Here is a 17,727-nt window from a genome sequence, read left to right as displayed (position 1 = left end):
AAGTCTGAGAAACAAATTCAAAGCAGGCGCTCCTGCAGAGCCTTCCTGCAGAAATATTCCCCAGCATTCAAGCGCATCCAGGGGCGGCTCAAGCTGCCTTGTTTGGCTAAGGTCAGACGAGACTCGAGTTCTCCAATAAAAATAAATCTCAAATTAATTATGGCCTCGAGCGAGAGGCCAGACACTTGAAGCTGCAGTTGTGCAGTCTGGAGTTTTGGCGTTCGCCTGCCAACCCCTTCCCCTTCCCCCACCCCCTCCTCCACCTCTTCCCCTCCTGCTTTGCCAGTTAGATACCCTCTGAATCGGTGGGAGAAGAGAACGCAAGGGGGAAAGCTCTGCCACAGACTCTTTGCCAGACCTGGCATCTTTAGGAACTTCAAATGACCCAGATGTCATCTGGTCCGAAGGCACCCCAGGGATTGGGCTCCGATTGTCCTGTCCTCCCACTCCCGTCCCAGTCTAGGACCAAAGGAGCCCGGGAAGCTTGCGTCTGGAAAGTCTTGACCCGGTCAAAAGGGCTGACATTGAGCGAGCCAAGACACGTTTTGTCGGCCGTTTCCCTCCCTGGGGAAGCAGAACTTCCGCATCTTTGAAATTGTCAAGTGTATATAAAGCAAGTCGTCTCCTCAGTGCTTTAATGAAAACGCTAAATTCAAATGTTTCTTAACTAGTCACCTAAGTGTATACAACTTAGAAACGTGTGTCAGGATGCTTTGTTGTTGGAATTTTCTTTTCCAGATTGTACCTTTAAAAAAAATATATTTAGCCTGGCTTCTTGAGCTATGAGCTTCCCCTGATTTGAAAATCAAGAATGGGCTGGTGGAACAGCAGCAAAGGTACTGGTACCATCTCCCAACCTCCAGCCCCCAGCCCTGCCCAGTCTGGGAAAGAGTGAAGCCCACAGTCCTTAGAGCGCCAGGAAAGAGGGTGTGCACCACTGTGTGGGCAGGGGCTGCCATTCCTGAGCTGGACGGGTACACAGGGAAGGGAAGAGCCAGTGAGAGCCAAAAGGGGGGGGGGGTAGGAAAGGGAAGGGGAGTGAGAAGCGAGAGAAGGGGAGGGACCTGCCCTCTCCAGCACAAGACAGTTTTCATTTGCAGCAGGCCTCACCGCAGGCTCTCTATCAATTTGTCTCAATGCAAACATTCAAAATATTCTCTTTGGCTGCTCATGAAAACAATGTGAGCTGCCAGGATCAAACCATCTTTCCAGATGTCTGGTGGTAACCACATTAAACAGGGCAGACTTGTTTACTGTTGTGTTTGGTTAGGGCTTTTCCCCCCTTCGGGATTTAAAAGAGAGTCAGGAGGATCCAGTGGAGCACCATCCCCAGAGTTACATAAGCGGGCAAACTCGCCCACCAGAGCAACAGCAAGGGATGGGAGGAACCCGACATTCTATCCCAGATCTGTTCAAAACTGGGGGACAGTGCCTTCTTCTGTGTGGAGAACCCTGTGAATGAGAGGAGGTTCCGATGGAGGGGTCGGTGGTAAAATGTCAATAGATTGCAATGATGCCTAAGCCTGTCATGCCCGGGGGAGCCTATGCCAGCGCCCCTACGCCCCAAAATTGTGAAATTGCTTCAGTGTCCGGTTTGCAGGCAGAGACAAACAAAAAAATACTCCCTAGCTGAGGTGGGGGTTCAAGTCTTCATTTTTATCCGGATTCTTGTTGAACAAGAATTCTTGTTGAGAAGGAATTGGGCTCAATGAAGTTCGGGGATATTCCAAGTGAATTATTCCAGTGAGTGTTATTCAGCAATGGACGTGACTGTCGTTTGCCAGATCAGCAGAAGCCGAAAGGAAAACCTGGTGATTGTCTGCCACTTGGCCCTTGGGGCAGGGCGGGGCGGGGCGGGGGGCGTGGTGATTAAATGTGGATTGGCTATTTTGTGGCCTTTGTAACTGTCCAGTGCCTGGAAGGAGACCCTCTGCGGGGAGACGTAAACACTCCTTTCGGACAGAAAGAGGCTCAGTATAGCCTGGGTGCACCCTCCTGAAAGCTACGTTGTCGTTTGAATGTCTGGGCTGAAAAGGAAACAATTTGGGGTTTGAAAGGATGTAATTCATTCTTCTTTCCCTTTAACCTCTTTCCTCTCTGGAAAGCATGTGGAAACGCTGAAGGGAAGAGCAAGAGGGCGGGCAGCCCGGCCGCAGGCAGGAAAGGGTTAAGCCTGATTTCTTTTAATTGAACTCCAGAACTGGTGGCCCCAGGCAAAGGGGGGGGACTGACCCCGCTAGCGGTAACCAGATGTGGCGGTCCCAGGGGAGCCCCGGAGCAGACCCCTGGATTGAGAAGCAGACAGGAGGAGGGGGAGTGGGCCCGGCCCCCACCCCACCCCCCACAGTAAACCGAGTCTCAATTGCTGGCAGGCTGCACCGCCACTCCAGGTCTGGTCACGTTCAGACCCGTGTCTGTATTCGAACCCCAAATTGGAGCTGAATTGATGAGACTAATTTGGAGAGGGGGAAGGGGGGAGGGAGGGAGGCGAGCGAGCGAGCGCAATTGCTCCTGAAGAAATAAAGAATTAATAAGTCACCTTCTTGCCGCCGTGGACACCCTCTTGATTTTTTTTTCCTTTCCAATTTATTCGGATCTGCTCTGGAATTTTTCCCCTCTTTTCCCGGGAGGACTCTTAAATAATAGTGAGAAAGTCCACAGCGTGGTCTGAAGAGCGTGGAAAAAGGTAACCTGTTTTCAAAGTCTGGGAGATGGGAGTCAGGCCGCCAGCGCCGATACCCCAGAGAAGCCTTAACAAGAGAGCTCCTGGGTCCAGCAGGGGAGGCGCGGGGGATAGCAGAAAGAACCGAGCCGGTAAAGCGGGCCACGCCGCTGGTTGGGAATGACAGTCCCTAGCTTGGACCCTTAGACTGCCCGTTCTCATCCAAGGTGGGGTCTCTGCTGAGCCGCGGCTCGCCGCGCTCCTGGGTCCTGCTGCGTAGTGTGGAGGGCAAGCTCGCCCTGGTGTCAGTTCCTTGGGGGCTGCGATGGTATTGAAGAACTTGGGCCGTCGGGTCCTGATAGGTGAGAGAATTTAACTCAAAAAGCCTAGGTTGTGGCTGGTCTACCTCCTTAGCGGGCTGTGGAGCCCGGAGTCGAGGCGCGCCAAAGCATGGGCATCTCTCTGCTAACAAAGCTTGAGGTATTGAGCCCTTGACAGGTCAGGTCCGCGGGACCCAGAATTCGCTTTGAGCCTATCCGGAGACCAGCGCTTAGATGCAAAAACTCTCTTCGGCTCCTCTCTTTCTTTCTTTCTTTCTTTCTTTCTTTCTTTCTTTCTTTCTTTCTTTCTTTCTTTCTTCCTTCCTTCCTTCCTTCCTTCCTTCCTTCCTTCCTTCCTTCCTTCCTTTTTAAAAATAGTAGGTTTGCCTTGATCTGCATCCGAATCTCCCCTGGCGGTCAGCATCGCCAGGTTATCCCCTGTTCTAACAAACTCTTCCGCCGTCTTCCTCCCATCCCCAAAAAAGTTTGACTCCGGCTGGAAAAAGCATTAATGAATGTATCTGTGGGAAGAAACGGAAAGTGAATGAGTCAGGAGGGCCACCTTCGGCCAAAGGCCCAAGGGAAAGGAAAGAGGCCAGAGGCGTTTGGCTTTGGATTTGGGGGGAAGGTGATGGGGGAGTTGCAGACTTCAGGAATCAGGGAGCGGATACTGGGCGTGGACCCCGTCATTGTTCCTGGCCAGCTCTTATCTCCCAGGAGCAAGTATCCTGTGTGCGCAGTGCATGAATGTAACTGGGCATCCCGCGTATATTTATATAGCGAGTGATGCGAAAAGCAGGGCGAGGAGAGGACGAGGGGGTGTGGGGGAGGGAAGACAAGAGAGAGCAGAGAGTGGAGAGGGCGAGATGAGAGAGAGAGAGAGAGAGAGAGAGAGAGAGAGAGAGAGAGAGAGAGAGAGAGAGATAGGACTTCCTCCCCGATCGCAAAGTGAAGTCACTTCCCAAAATTAGCTGAAAAAAAGTTTCATCCGGTTAACTGTCTCTTTTTCGATCCGCTACAACAACAAACGTGCACAGGGGAGCGAGGGCAGGGCGCTCGCAGGGGGCACTCAGAGAGGGCCCAGGGCGCCAAAGAGGCCGCGCCGGGCTAATCTGAAGGGGCTACGAGGTCAGGCTGTAACCGGGTCAATGTGTGGAATATTGGGGGGCTCGGCTGCAGACTTGGCCAAATGGACGGGACTATTAAGGTAAGCGGCTGGGCAGTGGGCGCGGGGAGAGGGCCGACCGGGGCGGCGGGAGGGCTGGGCGCCGGGGTCCCGGAAGACGTGGCCGCTCTCCCTTCCTTCCGCGCCCCGGCTTCGCGCGGTCTCCTCCGGGTGGCGAGTCCCCCATTCCGAGGAGGCCGGCCAGCCTTCCCGCCCAGGGCGATCTACCCCTCACTCCTTGCGCCACTGTGGAATCCCGCAGGCTCCCACTGTGCCGCCCGAAGGGGCTGCGAGACCCGGCAGCTGAAACCTGGGGACCCGGGGCGCGGAGCAGAGTCTCGGGCGGGAGATCGCCGGGTCGGTTCCCACCCGGCACCCAGACGACCTGGCCCCGGCGCCAGGCACTAGTCTGGCGGCCAGCTTCCTCACGCCAGAGGCCGAGATCTGCGCGGGCAGGAGCAGCGTTCGCCTCTGGCTGGGGTCCCCCGACCCTCCGAGCGAGTTGGAGGAGTAGTTGCGGGAGGGCAAGGGGTGCAAGGGAGGGTGTCTGAGGATCCGGCTGAGCCGGCGGGTCCAGATGGAAGACCCTGTTTACTTGTCAGCCAGACCGGTTTCTCTTCCCCCCTTCTCACTGCTGCTGCCCGGCAGTTGCGGACGCCGGCTGCCTGGAGCTAACGGGCCCGCCTCGCAGTTCCTCGGGTTAGGAATCTCCTTGCTCTCCGGCTCCTCAGTGCCTCAGATCCCGCACACTGTGCGTGCGCCTGCTTTAGAGCAAGGGATCCAGGAGCTGTCCTCTCAGTAAGAATTAAACTCCTTCAACAGCTGTCCCCCTGCGGTGGCTGGTTCAGAGTCTATGGCCTGGGGCTTGCCGATTGCACCCCCACCCCCACCCGCCACCCGCGCCGGCCCAGCTTGGGTCTAGGTTGCAAAGTGCAGACCAGCAGACCTGTGAGTCTGGGTTCCCTGTCACGCTTCAGAAAGGCCGAGTGCTCCCTCCGAAAGGGGGAAGTAGGGCCAGGAGCAGAGACGAGGGACACCCCCTAACGTGACTAGCCTAAGAGGACTTAGGAGAATGAATGAGAGCAGACGTTAGCTTCAAGGCTGCATATCAAGCAGGAATTGCTCTGGAAAAACTATCAGGCTGGTGAGGTGGGGACTGGCAGAGCCGCCATTCTCCAGAACCCAGAGGAATCCACTTCCCTCTCATGGCTTGATGAAGAGGAGGTGAAGGTGTTGTTGGCTTTAGAGAATTTAACAGATTTTTATCTTCTGGGTGGGGTCAGAGTGTTTTTATTTTCTAAGAGTCTCTTCTCTCTCTCTCTCTCTCTCTCTCTCTCTCTCTCTCTCTCTCTCTCTCCCTCCCTCCCTCCCTCCCTCCCTCCCTCCTTCTCTCTCCCTCCCTCCTTCTCTGAAACATGCTGACTTAGGTAAAAGGCACCAACTGAAGGAACTCAAAGACAGATGAGATAGCCGATTGTAATGGGGTTTTAACACAACCACCTAGCCACAGGTTTTTCAAACCTGACTTGAGAGTGTTCCTAAGGGGTGTGCTCTGGAGACCTGACAGTGCAGGTCCCTGGGCCCTGCTTCTCTGCTTCCTGTTGGTATGTTCCTGCAAGTGCCTACATCCCTCAGGTTCAGTAACCAGATGGTCCTTCGAAAATCTTCACACCCCCATTCAGAACACTATCTACTCACAACCCCCCCCCCCAAACTCCCCTAGGTCCTAAAGGGTGGTAATGTGGCTCCAGAGGCTTAATGTGGACACTCTGAGAAGAAGTGAAGCAATATCTGCGCAGTGTTCAGACCTCTAAGCACAGGCCCTGAGCTCTGGAGGAAGCTGTGGTCTGTGTACCCAGGATGTGTTAACCCCACACTGTGCACAATGGGATGGGCATGACAGGCCTCAAGGGCAACCTTAGACCAGGAGGCTGCCACTCCATACCAAAGATGGGGGTCAGGGCTCTTTTAGGGTCAATAACTAACAGGAGCTCATGAGCCCCCCCCCCAGACCTCCCAAGGAATACCTTGTTTCTCACCTGGGAGACTTAACTCCAAGGCTACCTATAGATCAATCGCTTTTCAAGCCATCTTCTGGATACCAAAGGTTCTGGAAGATTGAGTCTTTCGTGTATCCTTTAGCCTTTTAGCTATGTAGAAGCCATAGGTTCTTGTTTATATGTGACCTTCTGATTTGGGGGGTCCTAGACCCCACTTACATGATGGTTTAATGCCATGCTTGGTGTAGATACTGAAAGGCACTGAATTGGAAGGAATGTCAACCAACTTGTGATCTTATTATATGAATTTACAGCTATAGGACATCTTTGACCTTCATAATCTTCATAAAAATCCCATGGGACTACTTTACACTGGTGTCCCAGTTGCTTGTGTACTAAACCACTATCCTGCCCTACATGGACAAAGGTCAGAGGATACTATCAATCAAATGTAAATCTGTAGATACAGACCTAGAGCACTTAGCTCGCCAGTTTGAACAGCCTGGGACAATCAGCACTGAGTGATTCTGGGATGTGATCTTATGCACCTGCCTGCATCTTCCTCAATCTCAATCTGAAAATACCTGTGGGTCTTGATGCCCAGGGTGTACATGGTTCAGGGTGCCAGGGAACTCTGGCTTTCTTTACAGTAGCCTCCTGTTTTGTTTAGCATCTATCTTTGGGAGTTGTAAATGTCCAGTCATGCTGCCTTTCCAAGTTAGGGCCCCTGCTTTTCCAAGAATGTCTGATGGGAGAACTCATATGGAAAGCCTCAGTTTGTTTGCTCTTCTTTAGCTATAGACAAGTTAACCTGACATATTAAACAACACCCTACCCCACCCCTGCTCGCCACAGCGATATTATCAGTGTTAGAAGGCACGTGATACTGCTTGCTGCTTGAAGAAATGACCTGGTTTCAAACTGCATCTGAGTTCTAGGCAGGTTTTCTTTGATCAGATTGATGCCATCTGTAGAACTACGAAGGTAAAGTGCACCATCAAAGATTGGAAATCAACCAGAGAAGAGTTTTAGAACCTGTGTGCATGAACCTGGGGAATACGGAAAGAGAGGAAGGCCTGGGAGAAAACCTAGCTTCATTTTCATTTGTACTACTTGTGTGTGTGTGTGTGTGTGTGTGTGTGTGTGTGTGTGTGTGTGTGTGTGTGTGTGTGTGTTAAGGCAAGGCTCTTAACTCCTGGGTCTCAGTTTTCTCATCTGTAAAGTAGGTCTAAAGCAGCTTCTTTAGATAAGCCGAAGAGAGGGTGAGATAAGATCTGCTGCTTTAGGTGGATGCTCACTCGTTGAACTTAGTGCATTCTTGCCTTCGTACTGATGAAGATCTGTTGCTCACAGTTAACAGGACATAGGTCTGAGTTTAACATTCTGCGAATTTCATGACTTTGGTATGTATTTGTGGTGTACCTCTCATGTTCTAAGGCTCTGTTTTGTGTATGTGGGATAATCAGCAGTTGAAAGTCATCTAGTGATGGATGTGCATAGAGACGAACGTGATTAGTGCTCACCCATGACACTGGACCAGGTAGGGAGGGCACTGCTAATAAGGTGCAAAGGGGCTTGAGTAGAGAGAGCACTTCTAAACAAGCACTAAAGGATGGTAGAGGAGAGAGAGAAGCTCCCCTGTGAACCAGAGAGGAGCAATATGCCAGATAGAGGGGAGGCTGCTACTCTCTCTGGGCAGAGAAATTGGGAAGGAGGGGAAGTCACCTAAATTCACAAGGACACCAGGCAAACTAGATGGTTACTTTGTCTGTCCCTATGACCACGCGATTGATCTCTGAAGTGACTTCCAAATGAACTGTTGCCACTTAAAAGCTTTCTCTTCATACTATTCACATTCATGGGTGTGCAGTTTTTAAAGCTGTAGAAACTATTTATTAGCTCTCACCTATGGGAAAATCAAGGTCCGGCATGCTGAATACAAAGTTCATGATCACAGACGAAAAAACATGAGAATTCAGGGGACCTAGGAGATAGAATAGTGCTCTTACTACTCTAACATGAAGATGTCACTTGTCACATCATGTAAAATTATAGAATACTGCAGAAAGAGACCTTTAAAAAAGAAACCATGAAATATCTGGCACCTTCTGAAATTTAGTGACAAACATATTCCCACTATCTTGAATTACATCTGTACACACACACACACACACACACACACACACACACACACACACACACGGTGGGCTGGGGAGGAGGGACAGTCAAAATTTTCAGACAGGTTTGGAAAACACAACTCTTTTCCAGAATAAATCTGCTTTGATTCTATGCATCATAAACAAAGTTGCCATTACCAAAAAATTCTATCCAAAATATTCTATTACTTAAATAATCAGTGGGCCCTTTTATTGATGGTGGGCAGGTGTAAAAAAAATGAGGTTTTGCCTCTTTAAATAAAACACTCTCGGATGTATTAGGAGAAACCTAGTGGATCTATTTTCTGAACAGTGAAGCAAGAAGGTCTTTGGTAACAGCCCCGTTAAATAAGATTTAAAATTTCAATGTCTTCTTTAGTTTGAGGTTGAGCACTAAGTTGGCATTGGTTTTAAAAATTGTTTGGCTGAAATAAAACCCTTTTCCCTCTAGAAATGTAGCATTAGTCTAATTCCCAGCAAAAAGAATACATAAATAAGTAAATAAATAAAGACAAAAATCTTGGCAATGTGTTTTTGCCGTTAATAAACTTCCCTTTATTCTTCCTAAACCTCACAAAATATCCCCAAACTAAAGTCTCATTCAACCTAAAGCTTGATATATAGGCTTTCAGATTAAGCCATCTACATTTATTGGCTTAGAATGGGAAATCCTCTGCTCTATTTCATCTAGATGATTGGCTGTATAATGTTGGCATAGAATATTTTTTGTTGTGAATAACATGAAATTTTGAAGACTGGATTTAAAAACCTGTCTATCTTTTGTTCAGTATGTGTGTGTGTGTGTGTGTGTGTGTGTGTGTGTGTGTCTGTCTCCCTCTGTCTCTCTGTCTGTCTCTGTCTCTCTGTGTGTGTGTGTGTGTGTGTGTGTCTGTCTCGCTCTGTCTCTCTGTCTGTCTATGTCTCTGTGTGTGTGTGTGTGTGAGTGTGTGTGTGTGTGTGTGTGTGTGTGTGTGAGTGTGTGTGTGTGTGAGTGTGAGTGTGTGTGAGTGTGTGTAAGCATGACCAGCACATGAAGCTAACAGGATGACCTGAGGAATTGGCATTCATCTTCCACCTTGTTTTCGATAGTGCCTCTTTGCTGTCAGCTGCTGTGTGCCAGGGTCTAGCTGGCCCAGGATCTTCTGAAGAATCTCCTGTTTAGACCTCTTATCTCACAGCAGAAACCCTGGGGGTAGTGGCCTGTGTTACTTCTGTCTGTTTTCATGTGACTCTGGGCATTCAAACTCAGGCCCCCAATCTTGTGTGGCAAGCCCTTTACCCACTGAGCCATCTCCCCAGCATCCTTTTGCTTGTTTGAGAAAAACAGTCTGAGTTTCATTGGCTTGTCTTAAACTCACAATGTGCTTAAGGACGATCACAAACTTCTGAGCCTCCTGTTTCACCTCCTGGGAGCTGGGACCACAGGAAGATGCTCCATGCTGGCCTATAATACTTTTTCTTTTTTTGGTTGTCTCAAGGTTCTGCAGGTGTTTTTCTCTGCAGAAGGCTACACCCTGTTTCATTTTCTGTTGTTTTTATTTCTGCCACGTTACAAAGTGATACACTCAGATTGTTTCTCCAGAGGTAACAAAAAGAATCACCATCCCCTCACCATGCTGCTACCCCTGGGCCTAGCATCTTTAAAATGAGGCAGGCTAGAATAACAGTCTTCTGTATGAAGTGGAGACTGTATGTTGACCAGCCATATTAATACAACTGTCTGGCTGCTCTTGAGAGCCAGACCTGGTGACCTGGCTTATATTCTCAACTAGAAGATGAGCTGTTTATTCTAATGGGGTTTACCAAGTGCCATGACAGCCCTGTGCAAGGAAAGAAAAATCTGAATGGCACCAAGGAGTAGCTAATGAAAAGGTACATGGGTAGTTTCTTAGTCCTTGTTCCCTTGGCATTCATCCTTGCTGCAGACCTATGGAAGTTTATACTGCCATAGCTCCGATTCACACAAAAGAAGTGGAAGTTCACATTGGTGAGATTGCTTGCCCAAGATTACAGCTAATAGGTGGCAGAGTTGGGTTTTTCAAGCTTAGTCTTTCTGATTGCAGGATGCCTGATGCTTCTGCACACACCTTTCATGCTACTTTCTGACATAAGTGAACCTGGAAGTTGAGCCTTGAGGTATGGATAGACTTATATGTGGTACTAAGGTCAAAGGATTTGGAAAGGAAATGCATTGGAGAAGGAACGGAAAGATTAGATAGAAGTAGATTATAGAATTCCTTAAATATTGTGATAAAAGATTGAGTCTTATAAAATATATAATCAGAAATAATCAATGTTTAAATTTATGGTAGTCTACATAGCCGTACAAATCCCTTAGTGACTGTCCTACCACTGTCTTCTTGCTGCCTAGTCAATAGGAATGACAGTGGCTTATTAGAAACTTTACTAGAAACTTCTGGTGAGCCGTAAGGACAAGACAGTAGAGATGAGTTTGGGAAAACAGAAAGGTCCACCCGACAGTGCTTACTAAGTAGGCACTAAGCAAGGGAGGGAAAATTCCATCTCTTCTGCTGTTATAAAAATGTGGTTACACAAGAGCGAGGCGCATGCCTGCATTCCCAGCACTTAAAATATAGAGACAGGAGAATCCCAAGCCCAAGGACAGTCTGGGACACTTAGTGATTTCAAAGTCAGGCTGCGCCACATGCCAAAACCCGGTTTCCAAGAGCCAAGGGCTGTCAATTCAGTTTAGTGGTCAAGCATGCGCCTCGTCTGCACAAGGCTGGATCTGATCCCCAGAACGATGAGAAATGTTTTAGAATGTTGATTGTTCCGTTTGCTCCTTCACATGTGACTCTTTGCCCAGTGTTCTGAGCAAGCTCACCGTGAGGTGTGTCTGTGATTGGGAGGGTCTCTCCTCGGTGACAACTTCAGCTCTTTTTAAGAATGAGTCAGCAGGTGGTAAGAAACCATGCAGAAGGGAAGGTTGTTTCCCTGAAACTCAAACCCAATTTCTATGGAAATTCAGAGAAGTGTGACATTCTCTCATGTGTAGGTTGGGCCAGGTGTCTCCATTACTAGCACTCACATTTCATCTGATCAAACCAAGACACACATTCTTTTGTGCCTCGTTCCTGTTGGATCAGAGACAGAAGGTATAGCTCACTTTCAGTAGTTCAGACCAACTTTACGGCAGCTTCAAAATTTCTCACACCTGAAGTCTATAAGGCATTTCCTATCTCTAGAAAACAACACCCTGCCATTTATTTTATGTTCAGAATCTCAGAGTCCAAAAGGTTTCAAACTCTCCAGGAAGACACAGACTCTAGTCCCGTGGAATGATTTTCCCAAAAGCAGGCCCAGTTATTCAGCCAGAGCTTAGCATCCAAGGTCATGAAAGACTTATGTCACATTTCAGTGCACACATGCAAGAAGCCCGAATTACAGGTGGCAAGAGAGCTTTAACCCGGTGTTTCTAGACATGTGTGGCTTTCACATATCTACTGGAATCTAACAGACCAGAAGCGAATTTGTTCATTCTGAGTAGGCGTGCGTTCATTGATTTTATGTGGAAAGGCATCTAGTCTGAAAGCAACTAATTGTACACTACTATTTATGCAGCTAAAGGATGAAAAAAATCTTTGATATTGTAGATAATTCAGCTTTTAAGTCATCTTTATACTGACTCTGTTGGAATCCTCCTCTCAATATCCTGGAATTTATATGTCTATGAAGTCATTCTGTATTTAGACATTTATTCTTTAATTCATAATCATTTATTCATTCACTCATATTGAATAGGCACAGTAGGCACAGTGTACCAGAGATGGTCCACATCCTTGAATGAGAAAAAGATGTCTCCACTCTCTTTCCTTCTTTCTTTCTTTCTTTCTTTCTTTCTTTCTTTCTTTCTTTCTTTCTTTCTTTCTTTCCTTCTTCCTTCCTTCCTTCCTTCCTTCCTTTCTTTTTTTCTTTCTTTCTTTCTTTCTTTCTTTCTTTCTTTCTTTCTTTTTCTCTCTCTTTCTTCCCCCCCCCCCTCTCTCTCTCTTTCAGATTTCTAAAGAGTAGAAGTTTCTCAGCTTCCTTATTTTGAGCTCTGATAATCCATGATTCCAAAGAAGGCAAAATCTGTTTGGGGGCACTATTTATGCATAAGCCAACGTTATGGACACATTAGGCATAGTGCCCCAAGAGCTCCATGCCCCCTTCATCTTAGGTGACAGTGGCCCTTTATGTCACAGTTTCAGAAGCCCAGAGCCCAGGAAACTCCTCCACCTTCTCTCTTCCTCCAGGTCTTCAATGTGTATATTAACATGGAGACAAACAAAACACATGAAGTAAATAAGATGGCACTGCCCTGGAGCTCAGTGACAGAGCAGCATGGCCAAGGTGCTGGGTTTGCCTGCCAGCACCACAAAAAAGAAACAAGCCGACTGAAAAGATAATCAAGAAAGCTTGGAGACTTTCTCCTTCTGTCAGGTACAAGGACTATTTACAGATCAATAAGAAAAGGACTACTCGATGGGAAATGGACAAAGATACCAGAAGGAGAAATACAAATGGACAATCAACTTAAGAATCTCAAGCCTATGCGCACATAAAGAGATTCAAATGAAAAGAGTAGAATTCTACCATTATGACCTAAGAGGACAACAAAAGTGAAAAGATTCATTAATGTGCCATGTTAGAAAGGGTGATTGCCTGCCTTGTCCTCATCTGTATTTATTCAGATACTAAGGACATGAGCAAGATGCTTATTGTAGCATCTTTATAATGGCAAAGATGAAAAATTGTTTAATTTAATCATCAGTAAAACACTAGATAAACAGTTGGGGAAAATATATATGTAAGAGGTTGCCATGCTAATGTTACGTGGAATAAAATAATTTCTATAGACACTAATGTAGGAAGTTCTCAGTGGAATATTATCACATAAAAAAATTCCAAACTGCCTAGTCCATTTACAGAAGAGATTTAAGCAAATGTATGTGTATGATTATTTATGTCCAAATAATTTCTAGAAGTACATGCATTACGTGGTTAAAACTAGGTGCCTCTGAATAGGAAAAGCAGACATCTACCTTTCATATTATAAATTCAGGGAATATCTTATTCTTTAAACATTACTACCTACTACTTTCAAAATTTAAAAAGAAGCAAAAATAAAAATGGTCTGTTAGAGATTTATTGAAGCCATTCTAATCAAACTGCATGGATCCGAGAGACTTGAGATCTCATTTTGATAAATTGTGTGGCCAAGGAGTCACACACCAGTCTAACTCAGACTCTATCTCAACCGTTGGATCCTAGGCAAGTCACCTGACTCCTGTTGCTCACATGACATTTCGCTCTTTAATCATTTCATGTGCAAACTGAGTTACAGTAGCAACATTCTCTTCTAATCCTAAATTCATTCTGACCAGGCTGTGTACTCCTGGGTCTGATTTTGGAGCGTGGGTGACTGAACTCTTTGACATTCTTTCTATCTGGTGTGGCTGCTCTAAGATCTTGTGTGATTGGGTGACTCTTAAGACCAGCCATCGGCTGAGCTCTGAGGGTGTGCATTCTGAGCTTTTGGAAGCCCAATTGTCTCCACTGGCAACTCATGGTGCAGTGGTGTTGATCCCTGTGTGTTGACACCATCTAAGAATAGGGTCCAACTGTACACCAGGGTCTTAGGCTCTTTTCTAAAAGTCAAGTCGCATTTAAAAACCAAAACACAGTTGGCTCCAAGAGCCTTTACCCTGGACTTTTAAAAAAATCCTATTTAATTGAAGGGAAATTGAATTTGTCTGGTTTTTATTCATTTACACTTAACTCTTAAGAAAACAATATTTTGAGGACTTATTTGATGTCTAAAAAGAATGTTGAGCCTCTTAATGAGTTTTCTGGAAGGCTTTTTATTTCTTTCTGCTTCTTAAAACAGGAAGTGGTGCAGTGCTATGGGCAAACATGGTCTGCCCCAGAAGGCCCCAATTCGGTGTGAAATAGTATCATGAGCCATGTGTGTGGACCCAGTGGTCCAACTAAGACTTCTTTTCATCTAGTCCTTACCTAAGACTGGCTGCATTATTCACCATTCATCTAAGGGGTATTAAAACTTGGATGATCAGAGTCATAAGAAAAAACTTTAAAACCTAGTTATTAATCTTGTTTTCAGAAAAAACTTTAAAACCTAGTTATTAATCTTGTTTTCGGCACTGATGTCTGGCTCTTAAGATATATTTACCTTGGTCCTTATATCGATCCTAAGATAGATGTCTTGGTTCCATTTTGAAGCAATTAAGTAATTTCTTCAAGAAAGGGGAGGCAATTATCCAGACCCAATCCTATCACCTCCAAAGTTAATGGAGCCTCATCACGATTAAAAATCACCAAATTGATACACATGTCTCCATGTAGTTTGAGAGTCAAAGCATAACTCTTCCTCACTTTTTTAGCCTACTGGTATTGGAAGTTGAACCCTGGGCTGTGCATAAGTTCTAAACAAGTGCTTTCCTACGTAGCAATAGTCAAAAGAAGGTTGGTGAGGTTTTTATTTTTGTTTTTGTTTTGTTTTGTTTTTAATTTACTGTATGTTTTTAGCCAGGCTCTTGTGAAGTTGTCCAGGTTGAACCTCAACTTGATGTCTAGCCTAGGCAGTCATAGATTTTGCAGTCCTCCTGCCTGCATCACAAGGCTCAGCTCTAACCCAGCTTGTGAGAAATACATAGATTTTGCTGTTTCTAGTTGCCATGACTCCTGAGCACAGCATGTGCTGGTCGCATTCATTAAATTGTTCATACTCCACCACTAATTACGCACGAAGACCTAAGCCTTCCCTGTGTATCCAGGAAAAAGACAGCCCGGCTTTGTTAGCAAGTGGACTGAGAGGTGGGCAAGAGGTAGACTGGGAAATTGACAGGCTCTGTTTCACTATCACGATCTACAGAGGTCATTCAAAATATGTTCCACAACTCAATAGAGAACAAGAGGATACTGTGACTGGACAATGCTTTCTCTTCTGCCTCCCTCATTGTTGCCTTTGTCCCCTCTTCCTTTAACTCCTGCTCCTCTGTCCCTCCTCTTACACTCATCTGCTTACAGAACTACACATAAACTTTAAATAAGAGAAAGGATTCGGACAGTTATGAGAACCACAAAGAAGGGCATGTTCTGCCACAGGTAAAGGAAAGACCCGAGCAAGGCTGACTTCAGGCTACAGTTTCTCCTGAACAGCATTTCTTGTAATTTCAAGGCAGATTGACTTATAACTGCATCCCAAGCCACTGCACATCAGTTCCTTTTATCAGCCCAAGTGAGACTTCCTGTGGACTGGCCCAGCTTCCTGATATGTTTCCTTTTCCCTTTGGTAGAACAAAGAAAACCATAGCTCTCAGGATCGTTGGGAGCAAACATAACTTAGCACTGAAGAGTTCATTATTTGAAGGTTTTCATTCTCTCTACATAAGGCTAGGTGCTCACCCTTGCGTTTTCTTCCCACCGTATTCTCTTAGCGTGCAAGGAGACCCCTGTGAGATCCTGAGGACCCACTTGCACATATCCTGCCTGTAGTTTAGTTTCATTCAGAAATGGAGAATGAAGGCAACTGTTTGTATGACTGTTTAGGATGCCTCTTAAAGCAATTGTCACACAGAGTCAACTTAATATGTCATTCTTCCACATTTTTACAGAGTAAGAGGGCATTGGACAGGAAAAAAAAAAACAGATTAGGTTTCATGATCCAGTGAATTAGGAGGAGAGAAGTGGGCAAGGATACCACCAGCACTGATGAAGGATCCATGTGCCCCAAAAGACATTCCCATAGTAAATGTGTTTCTCAGGTCAAAGGCACCAAGGCTTACTCAACTCACAAGGACTTTGAGCCTTCATCCTCTTTCCTGACCATTGTCATCGTCCACCTAAGGAACCGAAGAGGCATGTTCTGTACGTGCCACTTGAGGAGCTAAGCAATAATATTACTGAGGCTTTTTGTTTGTAATCATCACTGATTTGGAATAGAAAAATAATAACATTGGAATCTACTCTTTGGCATGGTCATCGCTAAAAGAGCAATTCATTGCGGTTAAGTGATAGATAGCGTGTTCTTTTAGTCCAGTTCTCTAAGGTCAACAGCTCTAGAATGAAATAGTCAAAAGAGGTGTTCTTCAAAGAACAAAATAATTCAAATATATACTATCTGGAATGAGAAGCGTGGATGAGGGTGTGCATCTGGTTTTCTCGGGTAACCAACGTTGGTGACACCAAGTGGAAGTGACAGAATCATCAATGTGTATCATTAGCTTTCTGACACCGTAGTCTACCACCAGCTTTGCACCCAGGCGTGTTACTATCAGGTATTCTGGAAAAAAGACCCCAGAAATTTCTTACAAAATTCCCTTTTGCCCTGACACTCTGTAAAGAAGTAACTGCTCAGACATGACCATGTCTTCCTCCATAATAGAACCCACAGATCCCATAATAAAGTGTCACTCAACTAGGATCATTAGTAGAACACAAGACAGTTCTACAGGGTGCAAGGCCTCTGGGACACCTGCACTTCCTTCATTTTCCAGAAGAGAATGAGCCAGCTGGCTCCTTTGTTGCAGGAAACGGGCATGCAGACCATTTTCCCAGAGTGCTCTGGGGAATGGACCCTGTGGTTTGGGTTTGCTGCTCTTGGTTGCTAAGCTGTTCCTTCTGGAGATTCACAGATCTGTGTAGATCGTGGTAGTCAGGGAATCACCAGGGCATCCCTCCTTGCATTCCCTGCTCTTGTCCCCAAAACGTCTTATGGATCAGCCATCATGGGCAGTGAGGCCCTGCTTGACTTCACTGCAATTAATTTTTTTTCTTCCTTTCAGTGTGGACTGGGTTTGACCCAGAGTCTTCTCTGCCCAGAGCACCCTCTAAAATTTTTGAAAACTCTGTGTGTATTTCATGGGAAATTTCACACGCCTGTTTCTGATTCATTTTCAATTAAAGGCTCAAAATACTGGTTTTGTAAGAGTCCTTTGATGATTCTGATTTTTGTTGGTTCATTCTTTCTTTCCTCCTAAATGTCCATAGAAGTTTATTAAATGTTGCTCCCACATTTGCATGCTTAATTGTTACAAAATAATTGAAAACAGTGGAGTTTTTTCTTCTTCTGTGCACAATACAAGAGCATTTATGGAGTGGGGAGAGAGAAAACATCTCAGAGATGAACTGGAAAAAATAAGGGCAGAGGTGGATTCCCAACAATAAGATCTAGTGGGGGCTCAGGGCTCATATTTTCTGGAAGAGAGACAGAGGTATTGTAAGACACATGAGTGTCTCCTGCTCCATTCATCTGGAGCCCACAATTATTTATTTGGGTAGAAGTCCTCATCTGAGAGGGAATAGGTAGCCTGGATGTTTTGAGAAATGAACAGCGTTTTTTAATTTCTTCTGATCAGAGGGAGTTAGGGGACTGTTATCACCATAAGCCCCATTCTCTGCCTCC

At 46.0% G+C, this 17,727-nt stretch overlaps 1 protein-coding gene across 3 annotated transcripts in view; it reads left to right on the top strand.

Annotated features, from left to right (window-relative positions):
• The first annotated feature begins 1,947 nt into the window (after positions 1-1,947).
• Positions 1,948-17,727, top strand: part of Fli1 (Friend leukemia integration 1) — a 121,229-nt gene continuing 105,449 nt past the window's right edge. Inside the window, exon 1 of one of the 3 annotated variants that reach the window (XM_006510008.3) lies at positions 1,948-2,686. Coding sequence is in view for 1 of the 3 variants with exons in the window: in NM_008026.5 (NP_032052.1) it covers positions 4,172-4,189 (18 nt within the window). In the remaining 2 variants the exon portion in view is untranslated. Of the gene's footprint in view, positions 2,687-2,747; positions 3,025-3,927; positions 4,190-17,727 lie in introns of those variants that run through there. The other 2 variants (XM_006510009.3, NM_008026.5) reach the window with 2 other exon arrangements.

The sequence above is a fragment of the Mus musculus genome, chromosome 9, assembly GCF_000001635.26.
Source record: "Mus musculus strain C57BL/6J chromosome 9, GRCm38.p6 C57BL/6J".
NCBI classification, from domain to species: Eukaryota; Metazoa; Chordata; class Mammalia; order Rodentia; family Muridae; genus Mus; species Mus musculus.
Note: the sequence above shows the minus strand (reverse complement) of the source record. Positions and strands in the feature narration are given on the sequence as shown.